This window comes from Epinephelus moara, chromosome 11 (assembly GCF_006386435.1).
Source record: "Epinephelus moara isolate mb chromosome 11, YSFRI_EMoa_1.0, whole genome shotgun sequence".
NCBI classification, from domain to species: Eukaryota; Metazoa; Chordata; class Actinopteri; order Perciformes; family Serranidae; genus Epinephelus; species Epinephelus moara.
Window position 1 is genome coordinate 37288080 of NC_065516.1, and position 11775 is coordinate 37299854.

The 11775-nt window shown below is 42.8% G+C and overlaps 1 protein-coding gene across 1 annotated transcript in view; it reads left to right on the forward strand.

Annotated features, from left to right (window-relative positions):
- sycp2l (synaptonemal complex protein 2-like) overlaps positions 1-11454 on the forward strand; it is a 15986-nt gene extending 4532 nt beyond the window's left edge. The window contains exons 3-18 of the mRNA XM_050056404.1: positions 480-593; positions 1095-1199; positions 2024-2224; positions 2603-2653; positions 2776-2864; positions 5179-5213; positions 5518-5660; positions 8011-8063; positions 8137-8182; positions 8258-8350; positions 9012-9084; positions 9193-9320; positions 9471-9594; positions 9864-9913; positions 9993-10059; positions 11323-11454. Coding sequence (XP_049912361.1) covers positions 480-593; positions 1095-1199; positions 2024-2224; positions 2603-2653; positions 2776-2864; positions 5179-5213; positions 5518-5660; positions 8011-8063; positions 8137-8182; positions 8258-8350; positions 9012-9084; positions 9193-9320; positions 9471-9594; positions 9864-9913; positions 9993-10059; positions 11323-11426 — 1476 coding nt within the window. The 3' untranslated portion in view covers positions 11427-11454. The remainder of the gene's footprint in view (positions 1-479; positions 594-1094; positions 1200-2023; positions 2225-2602; positions 2654-2775; positions 2865-5178; positions 5214-5517; positions 5661-8010; positions 8064-8136; positions 8183-8257; positions 8351-9011; positions 9085-9192; positions 9321-9470; positions 9595-9863; positions 9914-9992; positions 10060-11322) is intronic.
- The last annotated feature ends 321 nt before the right edge of the window (positions 11455-11775 follow it).

Here is an 11775-nt window from a genome sequence, read left to right on the forward strand (position 1 = left end):
CAGCGAGGGGTTTCCTCCAGGTGCTCCAGCTTCCTCCCACAGTCCAAAGACATGCAGGTTAACTGGTGACTCTAAATTGTCCGTAGGTGTGAATGTGAGTGTGAATGGTTGTCTGTCTCTATGTGTCAGTCCTGTGATAGTCTGGTGACCTGTCCAGGGTGAACCCTGCCTCTCACCCAGTGTCAGATGGGATAGGCTCCATCCCCCCAACCCTGACAGAATAAGCGTTAAGTCCGCTGGTCAAGTCAAAGTGACCACAGGCGGCGTGTTGGCTTGCTGCAGCAGGTGCTCCATCCCCACCGAGCCCTCTGTTTCTGTCCTCACAGTGTGCCGGTGTTGGACGGTGGGTCACTGCTGCTGCTGGTTGTATGTGCTTATGCCCCGTCCACACACACACATTCTCATTGACTGATGAATTGGCGCTGGTTATTTGTGTTATTGTGGCGTATTAATTATTATTGTTTGTTTGTTTGTTTCAGGATCTGTGTGGATCCAGGTTCAGCAGAGTTCTGGTTGTGTTGAAGTCCTTAGAGATTCTGTCAGAGGACAAAGACAACCTGCAGACGCTCATAACCTACGGACTGACTGCTAAAGTAATCTGTAATCTAATCTATTAAAGTAATCTGTAATCTAATCTATTAGAGTAATCTGTTAATCTGTAATTTATAAAAGTAATCTGTTCCTGTGCAATCTTTAGAAAGAACCTATTATTCAGTAATCTATAAAAGTAATATGTAATCTTCTGATCAGTAAAACATATATGTAATCTGTAATCTGTAATATGTTAATCTGTAATCTATAGAAGTAATTTCTAACCAGTAAATCTGTATCTATCAAACTGATCTGTAAACTGTTAAATCTAAGGAAGTAATCTGAGTAATGTACCCTGTTAGAGTAAAGTGAAGATCATCTGTTTCATTGGTCCATAATATAAGGAGTTATGTATTGATCCATGATAAGTAAGTAATCTCTTACAATGTCAACATAATGTAACAATGTTTGGTTAGTAATCAGGACCTGCATCATCCCATTAGAAATGATTGAAGTGTTTGTTTATATCGTTTGTTTGTTTGTTTGTTTGTTTGTTTGTTTAGGTGGTGTTGTGGTTCGAAGCTGTCCATGACCTGCTGACCTCTGACCTCCAGAAGAACTCTGCCTCCCTGCTCTGCCTCACAGAGGAGTTCTATGACTACTTCCTGGTGAGGAGCATTGTTACACCCGCAAACGTAATAACAGCCCACAAACGTAATAAACCACAAACGTAATACAAATCTGCAGCTTTGAATGTAATAATCCTGCAAATGTAATACATTTCCCACAAACGTAATAGCAGCTGCCTACTACAAACGTAACACACAATTTTCCTGCAAATGTAATAACTATTACATTTGCAGGAAATTATTACATATGTGGGAAGGTGAAAATCTAAACTGTAATAACTTCTCACAAATGTAATATGAGACTGAATAATGATTTTTGTGGTTGTTGTTGTTTGTTTGTTTACTTATACACCTGCCAATAGTGATGCGTGTGTTGACAAGCAACCCGCAGGTCGGGTCAGAAAGTGACAGAGCAGCGTTCTGAGTAAGTTAGAAATAACGGGTTGCTTGTCAACACACGCATGTATTACATTTGTGGGATTATTACATTCAAAGCTGCAGATTTGTATTACGTTTGTGGTTTATTACGTTTGTGGGCTGTTATTACGTCTGTGGGTGTAACAAGCATGATGGGAAATGGAGTCCTGCTGTGCGTTAATCACGTGCTTCTGTCAGTTACATATTCAGCCAATCAGGACCCAGCTGCAGGCTGATCGGCCAATGAAAACTCATCGAAACAGGAAGTCATGATATTTGGTGGAAGATGATACTTTACTTGAGTAAAAGTAAAAATACTGCGTGTGTCCATCTTGTGTACTTTCATGTCACCAATACACTAAAGGTGTAAGATTTATTCCTTATTCACAGGTCAAAGCCCCCACTAACTAACTGTCTGTCTGTCTGTCTGTCTGTCTGTCTGTCAGCTCCTGGGTCAGGCGTCTCTTCCAGGTCTCTTCCTTCATTCTGTATCTTTGATCTTCAGTTACAGTTTGTTCACTTTGAGTCTGATGTTGTCTGTCTCCACCTGTCTGTCTCCACCTGTCTGTCCCCACCTGTCTCTCCCCATGTGTCTGTCTCCACCTGTCTGTCCCCACCTGTCTCTCCCCATGTGTCTGTCTCTACCTGTCTGTCTCCACCTGTCTGTCTCACTCTGTCTGTCCCCACCTGTCTGCCCCCACCTGTCTGTCCCCATGTGTCTGTCTCTACCTGTCTGTCCCCACCTATCTGTCCCCACCTGTCTGTCTCCACCTGTCTGTCTCTACCTGTCTGTCTCCACCTGTCTGTTTCCACCTGTCTGTCCCCACCTATCTGTATCCACCTGTCTGTCTCCACCTGTCTGTCTCTACCTGTCGGTTTCTACCTTTCTGTCTCCACCTGTCTGTCTCCATGTGTCTGCCCCTACCTGTCTATCCCTACCTGTCTCTCTCCACCTGTCTGTCTCCACCTGTCTGTCTCCACCTGTCTGTCTCTCAGTCAGTCAGCTGTCTGTGGTTCTCCTTCAGTTGGCTCGATTCACTTTAGAACCAGAGATCTTCTTTCCGCTGAGACTAGAGGTAACCATGGAGACCATTCCCACATTCATTTATGCTGGTCTGTGCTGATCTTTACTGGTGTGCACTGGTCTGTGCTGATATTTACTGGTCTCTAAGTTGAAATGATTTGATCTCGTTTTCAGGCCATCAGAACTTTAAACAGCATCCTGGAGTCTCTGAGCCGCGACCAGAGGAAACTGATCCAGACCGCCCAGAGCCCGTCCCCCATACTGTAATACACACTGTAATACACACTACTGTAATACACACTACAGTAATACACACTGTAATACACACTACTGTAAAACACACTGTAATACACACTACTGTAATACACACTGTAATGCACACTGTAATACACACTACAGTAATACACACTGTAATACACACTACTGTAAAACACACTGTAATACACACTACTGTAATACACACTGTAATGCACACTGTAATACACACTACTGTAATACACACTGTAATACACACTACTGCAATACACACTGTAATACACACTACTGTAATACACACTGCTGTAAAACACACTGTAATACACACTACTGTAATACACACTGTAATACACACTACTGCAATACACTGTAATACACACTACTGTAATACACACTGTAATACACACTACTGTAGTACACACTGTAATACACACTGTAATACACACTACTGTAATACACACTGTAATACACACTACTGCAATACACACTGTAATACACACTGTAATACACACTGTAATAAACACTAATACACACTACAGTAATACACACTGTAATACACACTGTAATACACACTACTGCAATACACACTGTAATACACACTACTGTAATACACACTGTAATACACACTGTAATCCACACTACTGCAATACACACTGTAATACACACTGTAATACACATTACTGTAATACACACTGTAATACACACTACTGTAATACACACTAATACACACTACTGTAATACACACTACTGTAATACACACTGTAATACACACTACTGTAATACACACTGTAATACACACTGTAATACACACTACTGCAATACACACTGTAATACACACTACTGTAATACACACTGTAATACACACTACTATACTACTACTATTATCAGATTATAAGACACAGATCATAAAACACAGATTATAGATTATCAGACAGATTATAAAACACGATTATAGATTATCAGACACATATTATAAAACACAGATTATAGATTATCAGACACAGATTATAGATTATCAGACACAGATCATAAAACACAGATTATAGATTATCAGACTCAGATTATAGATTATCAGACACAGATCATAAAACACAGATTATAGATTATCAGATACAGATTATAGATTATAAAACACAGATTATAAAACACTGATTATAGATTATCAGACACAGAACATAAAACACAGATTATAGATTATCAGATACAGATTATAGATTGTCAGACACAGATTATAAAACACTGATTATAGATTATCAGACACAGATTATAAAACAGATTATAGATTATCAGATACAGATTAAAGATTATCAGACACAGATTATAAAACACTGATTATAGATTATCAGACACAGATCATAAAACACAGATTATAGATTATCAGATACAGATTATAGATTATCAGACTCATATTATAGAACACAGATTATAGATTATCAGACACAGATTATAAAACACAGATTATAGATTATCAGATACTGATTATAGATGATCAGACACAGATTATAAAAGACAGATTATAGATTATCAGATACAGATTATAGATTATCAGACACATTATAAAACACAGATTATAGATTATCAGATACAGATTATAGATTATCAGACAGATTATAAAACACAGATTATAGATTATCAGATACAGATTATAGATTATCAGACACAGATTATAAAACACAGATTATAGATTACCAGATACAGATTATAGATTATCAGACAGATTATAAAACACAGATTATAGATTATCAGATACACATTAAAGATTATCAGACACAGATTATAAAACACAGATTATAGATTATCAGATACACATTATAGATTATCAAATACAGATTATAGATTATCAGTTACAGATTATAGATTATCAGACAGATTATAAAACACAGATTATAGATGATTAGATACAGATTATAGATTATCAGACACAGATTATAAAACACAGATTATAGATTATCAGATACACATTATATATTATCAGATACAGATTATAGATTATCAGACACAGATTATAAAACACAGATTATAGATTATCAGATACAGATTATAGATTATCAGAGACAGATTATAAAACACAGATTATATGTTTCTACCTGTCCGTCTCTCCCTGTCTGTCTCTCCCTGTCTGTCTCTACCTGTCTGTCTGTACCTGTCTGTCTCTACTTGTCTGTCTGTACCTGTCTGTCTCTCCCTGTCTGTCTCTACCTGCCTGTCTCTCCCTGTCTCTCCCCGTCTGTCTGTCTCTCCTTGTCTCTCCCTGTCTGTCTCTCTCTGTCGGTCTCTCCCTGTCTGTCTCTGCCTGTCTGTCTGTACCTGTCTGTCTGACAGATCTGAGGTGGCAGCAGCAGTTCTGACCGTTGGAGGTGAGTTATGATAAAACACATTAATACATATTTACAGACAGAACCAGAACCACTTCCTGTTCTGTAGTCCCCAGTTTTCACAGTACCCATAATGCTTTGAGCACGACCTGACAGAATTGAGGGCGGGGTCTCGATGCGATGATGCTGCGTCCTTGAATTGGTTGAAACTGCGGCGTATTTAAAGACACCACCGTCTGCGTTAATGGAAACCTCTGGTTGTGTTTGGTCGTAGCTGAGCACAGCCCCGCCCACTGAGGTCCTCCTCCAGGTGACTGAAGCTGTGTTTTCATTGGTCATGTTCCAGACTACGAGCTGCAGGTCAGCCTATCAGAGGCTCTATGTCGACTGACTCCCAGGAAGGAACGACAGCACAGAGCCAATCAGTGGTTCTCCAGCCGTGACATCAGCAGTGCCTTCTGTGACATCAGAGACGGAGACTTTGAGGTGGTAAGTGACTGACTGTCTCTCTGACGCGTCTCTACCTGTCTCTCTGACCCATCTCTACCTGTCTGTCTCTCTGACCCATCTCTACCTGTCTGTCTCTCTGACCCGTCTCTACCTGTCTGTCTGTCTCTCTCTGACCTGTCTCTCTCTCTGTCTCTCTTTGACCTGTCTCTCTCTCTCTGACCTCTCTCTCTCTCTCTCTCTGACCTTTCTCTCTCTCTGTCTCTCTCTGTCTCTCTTTGACCTGTCTCTCTTTGACCTGTCTCTCTCTCTGTCTCTCTTTGACCTGTCTCTCTCTCTGTCTGAACTGTGGAGTACATCTCCTCTACTAAATGGCTGTCATCAGACCTCTGAAGACTGCTCAGTGTCTTCTCTCTGAACTCTATGAACTCTCGCTTGAGTACCGAGATACCTTCCTTCAGGACTCTGAGATTGCTGGAGAGTTTGGGTGATTCGGTGTATGGTGTAGGTGGAGGTCTGCTGGAGATGGGTGACCTGGTCTGGAGCTCTTGTGGAGGAGGAGGAGGAGGAGGAGGAGGAGAGACTTTTGATGCTGCCACAGTTTTCAGTGTTTGGAAGCTGTTCTCAAAGTTGTCCAGACTGTCCTTGGATCCCTGGATCATAATTGTTCCATTGTGGTATATGTTCACAGTTAAAATGGGACTTGAGCGGTCTGCACCTTCACAGGCAGTAATTTTTTTAATTTTAAGTTTTTAAAATTTTATATACTTCATTAATCCCCGAGGGGAAATTCAATTTTTTCCCTCTGTTTGTCAATTACACACAGGTCCGAACACACACACATGCACAAACTGGACCTATACATGCACTAAGTGGAGAGATGTCAGAGTGGGCTGCCCATGACGGGCGCTCCGAGCGGTTGGGGGGTTCGATGCCTTGCACCTTGCTCAGGGGCACCTCGACAGTGCCCAGGAGGTGAACTGGCACCTCTCCAGCCACCAGTCCACGCTCCATATTTTGGTCCGGACAGGGACTTGAACAGGCGACCCTCCGGTTCCCAACCCAAGTCCCTATGGACTGAGCTACTGCCGCCCCCCAAATCTGTCTGCCTTTACTTATCCCATTCTTCTTAATGTGAGTAAACTGCTCACATATTGCTGTGTGCCAGTTTTCAGGATGGTGAGTGAAGAACAGGAGGTTGCATTTTACCTTGCAGTTGTTCTTCTTGCTGAAGTCTGCTACCAGTGGTCTGTCCTGGTTGCCTCTGTGTTGCTACAGTTGATATATCTGTAGATATCTTCATCAGTTGCTGCTGCTCAGCTGTTGCTCCACAGTGTTCATTTGTCATGGTGGGTTTCAACTGACAGTTGGTCACTGTTGGTAGTTTCTGAACAGTTATCTTGACAGCGATACCTTATTTTTCAGTCCTGGTCCTGGTGATGTCCCCAAAATGTTGCCAGTCCAGTTGTGATTGGAAAATCTTCTCTCTTTTTTGAAGTTCTCCTCTCTGTAGTTTTTCTTCAGACCTTTGTTGTTGTTGTTGTTGTTGTTGTTGTTGCTAGCTAACCGTCAGTTGCACAGTAGCAGTAGAATTCTTTTCCTCCAGCTAGCTAGGTAGCAACTTCTTTTGGTAAAAAACTACGTAGAAATTGTAGAGAAGTCTGGTTTTCTTCTCTTCAGTGGTTGAGTGCACCTTCCAACCACCCGATGTTGTTAATCAGACACTTTAAAGTGAAAACACAATAAAATAGTGAAAGGTTTCAGGAGCTCATAATCTTTGCTGCCAAGCTCTTTCGTTGCCAAGCAACTCTCTCTCTCTGACCTGTCTGTCCCTCTCTGACCTGTCTCTCTCTCTTTGATCTGTCTCTCTCTCTGTGTCTCTCTCTGACCTGTCTGTCTCTCTCTGACCTGTCTCTCTTTGACTTATCTCTACCTGTCTGTCCCTCTCTGACCTGTCTCTCTTTGACTTCTCTCTACCTGTCTGTCTCTCTCTTTGATCTGTCTCTCTCTCTGTCTCTCTTTGACATGTCTATTCCTGTCTCTCTCTCTTTGATCTGTCTCTCTCTCTGTCTCTCTTTGACATGTCTATTCCTGTCTCTCTTTGATCTGTCTCTCTCTCTGTCTCTCTTTGACTTGTCTCTCTCTGTCTGTCCCTCTCTGACCTGTCTCTCTTTGACTTGTCTCTCTCTCTCTCTTTGACTTGTCTCTCTCTCTCTGTCTCTCTTTGACTTGTCTCTCTCTGTCTGTCCCTCTCTGACCTGTCTCTCTTTGACTTGTCTCTACCTGTCTGTCTCTCTCTCTCTCTCTTTGACGTGTCTATTCCTGTCTGTCCCTCTCTGACCTGTCTCTTCCTGTCTGTCCCTTCCTGACCCATCTCTCTCTCTCTCCTCAGGACTGCCGCCATTTCCTGAACTTTGTCAATGGTTACCATGGCGACCAGAGGAGGTGATTAATGGAACGTGAATTGAAGCAAAGTGAAAACTGTTGTGATGACTTTTCCCTGCGTTCTGTCTGGCAGGGTGTACACCTTCCCTTGTCTCCGAGCATTCCTGGGCTCCACTGAGGTAAAACTCTTTAACCCTTGACACTCTGGACGAACCAGACGCTGCAGGTTTACTTCCTGTTTCCTTCCTCTGCAGCTATTTCGACCAAAAGACGACAAACTGGACCAGTTCTGGATCGATTTTAACGTCAGCTCAGGATGTGTCAGCTTCTTCATCGACGAGCCTCAGGTACCTAATCTGCTCCATAACATGGTGCTAATGCTACTATTAGCATGTTAGCTGGAGGTGAGGGGTGAATGGATATCAGATTATCAGATTATAGATTTTCAGACAAATTGTCAGACAGATAATCAAACATAAATAATAACAGATTATTCGACAGATTATCAGGCACAGATTATAGATTATCAGATACAGATTATAGATTATCAGACACAGATTATAAAACACAGATTATAGATTATCAGACATAGATTATAAAACACAGATTATAGATTATCAGATACAGATTATAGATTATCAGACACAGATTATAAAACACAGATTATAGATTATCAGACACAGATTATGAATCACAGATTATAGATTACCAGACACAGATTATAAAACACAGATTATAGATTACCAGACACAGATTATAGATTATCAGACACAGATCATAAAACACATATTATAGATTATAGATTATCAGACACAGATTATAAAACACAGATTATGGATTAGCATAACAACTCAGTGAGGATGACCTGAGAGGGATGAGAAGCTTCAGATTAAAGTGGGTTCAGTTCAGCTCTCAGCAGATTTCCTGGGCTTCATCACGGTCCTGTGAGTCAAACGTGTTAAATGTCTTCGTGTCTTTGTGTCTCTGGTGACGCATCATGTCTTTCAGGCCTTCCTGTGGGGGTCGATCCACCTGCTGAGGGGGGACGTGGATCATTACAGTCTCCAGCTGAACCAACACGGTCAGTAACATTTACAGTTCATCCTCATCAACAGGTCTCTACTGATTGATCCCAATGCTTTTGATCAATATGACTGTGTGTGTATTTTCCCATGATGCACTGGGGCAGAGACGGTCCTCAGCGTCTGGCTGAACAATCCCATCATGCACCACAACAGCAGAGGTCAAACAGTGGAGCTGAAGTTTAACTCTGAACACCACCAAGAGCTGGAGGAGGCTGCTGGGAGAGTCTTCATGGTACCTGTCTGTCTGTCTGTCTGTCTGTCTGTCTGTCTGTCTGTCTGTCTGTCTGTCCGTCCGTCCGTCCGTCCGTCCGTCCGTCCGTCCGTCCGTCCGTCCGTCCGTTCGTCTGACAGCTGTCTCTGTGTCCTCTCACTGTATAAACAGAAAGTAAAGAGTTCCTGCAGAGAGGAAGACTCAAGTGGTACGCTCCAGGTGTCCCCCTCTGCACACAGACACAATGGTAGATCCTACAGCAGGAAGAAACCACAGAGCAAGAGTCAGCTGAAGAGTAAGTCTGTCCTACTCTCGTTAACACTTCGTTAACTTCCTTCAAACTTCATACTTTCAACATCTTTAACTATCAATGACAAACATCTTTTTTATTCTCGTCATATTTGATTTGTCTGGTGGTTAAAACAGTTAATAATTAATCAGATAATGAGTTTATATTCAGGTTGCTGAATAAACTCTGCAGCTGTAAATATGAAATATGAACAAGGTGTTTGTGCCGCAGTCGTATGACATCACTCTGATCAGCTCTGCCTGCCTGTTGTCTAGTTTTGCCCCTGTCGTCTCCGAGCAGTGAAGAAGACTCCTCTGTAACCAAGGTAACGGCACTGTGAAAACAGCCACGGGTAAAGACAGGTTTTTTGGACGTTAATAGAAGAGACGGTTTGTTGTTTTCAGACTCCAGTGAGCAGATCAGAGTTTCTGTTTGATCAGATTCAACACTCGACTCCGACACACGACTCAGGTCAGTCAGACTCTTTAAAGCCCCTTTATCACTGCACAGAATACCTGCTAACATCTGCCGAACACCTGCTAAGATCTGGCTAACACCTGCTAACATCTGGCTAACACCTGCTTACATCTGCTAACATCTGGCTAACATCTGCTAACATCTTGCTAACTCCTGCTAACATCTGGCTAACACCTGCTTACATCTGCTAACATCTGGCGAACACCTAACATCTGGCGAACACCTGCTAACGTCTGGCGAACACCTGCTAACATCTGGCGAACAGCTGCTAACGTCTGGCAAACACCTGCTAACGTCTGGCAAACACCTGCTAACATCTGCCGAACACCTGCTAATATCTGGTGAACATCTGGCGAACACCTGCTAACATCTGGCTAAAACCTGCTAACATCTGGCTAAAACCTGCTAACATCTGGCTAACACCTGCTAACATCTGGCTAAGACCTGGCGAGCACCTGCTAACATCTGGCCAACACCTGCTAACATCTGGCTAAGACCTGGCGAGCACCTGCTAACATCTGGCTAAGACCTGGCGAGCACCTGCTAACGTCTTGCTAACACCTGTTAACACATGCTAACATCTGGCGAACACCTGCTAACATCTGCTAACATCTGGCTAATACCTGCTAACATCTGGCTAACACCTGCTAACATCTGGCTAACACCTGCTAACACATGCTAACATCTGGCGAACACCTGCTAACATCTGCTAACATCTGGCTAACACCTGCTAACATCTGGCTAACACCTGCTAACATCTGGCTAAAACCTGCTAACATCTGGCTAACACCTGTTAACACATGCTAACATCTGGCGAACACCTGCTAACATCTGCTAACATCTGGCTAACAGCTGCTTACATCTGGCTAACACCTGCTAACATCTGGCTAAAACCTGCTAACATCTGGCTAACACCTGCTAACATCTGGCTAAGACCTGGCGAGCACCTGCTAACATCTTGCTAACACCTGCTAACATCTGGCTAACACCTGCTAACATCTGGCTAAGACCTGGCGAGCACCTGCTAACATCTTGCTAACACCTGCTAACATCTGGCGAACACCTGCTAACATCTGGTGAACACCTGCTAACATCTGGCGAACACCTAACACTTGCTAACATCTGGCTAACACCTGCTAACATCTGGCGAACAACCGCTAACATCAGGTGAACACCTGCTAACATCTGGCAAACACCTGCTAGCACCTGCTGAACACCTGCTGTTAACCATCTGTGCTGTGTCTTTCTGTCTCTCAGGTGTTCCTGTGGGGGCGGAGCTAGAGGTCTCTCAGGAAACGACGGGGGAGTTTGGAGAATATGTCTCTCCTTTAAGAAAAGTACATTTCCTCTTCTTTTATTAAAAACACCAGCTGTTTCCTCTCTTTTTTCACCTTTTTCCTGTTTGATTTCCCAGGAAGTCTTCAGTTCTGACAGGAAGACAGCTGCTCCAGACTCAGGTGTTTATTCGTCACTGTCTCTCTACGTGTTGAATAATTTTGTCGGCCCCACATCAGGCGTACACCTGCTAACATCTGGCTAACACCTGCTAACATCTGGCTAACACCTGCTAACATCTGCTAACATCTGGCTAACATCTGGCGAACACCTGCTAACATCCGGCGAACACCTGCTAACACTTGCTAACATCTGGCAAACACCTGCTAAAATCTGGCGAACACCCGCTAACATCTGGTGAACACCTGCTAACAT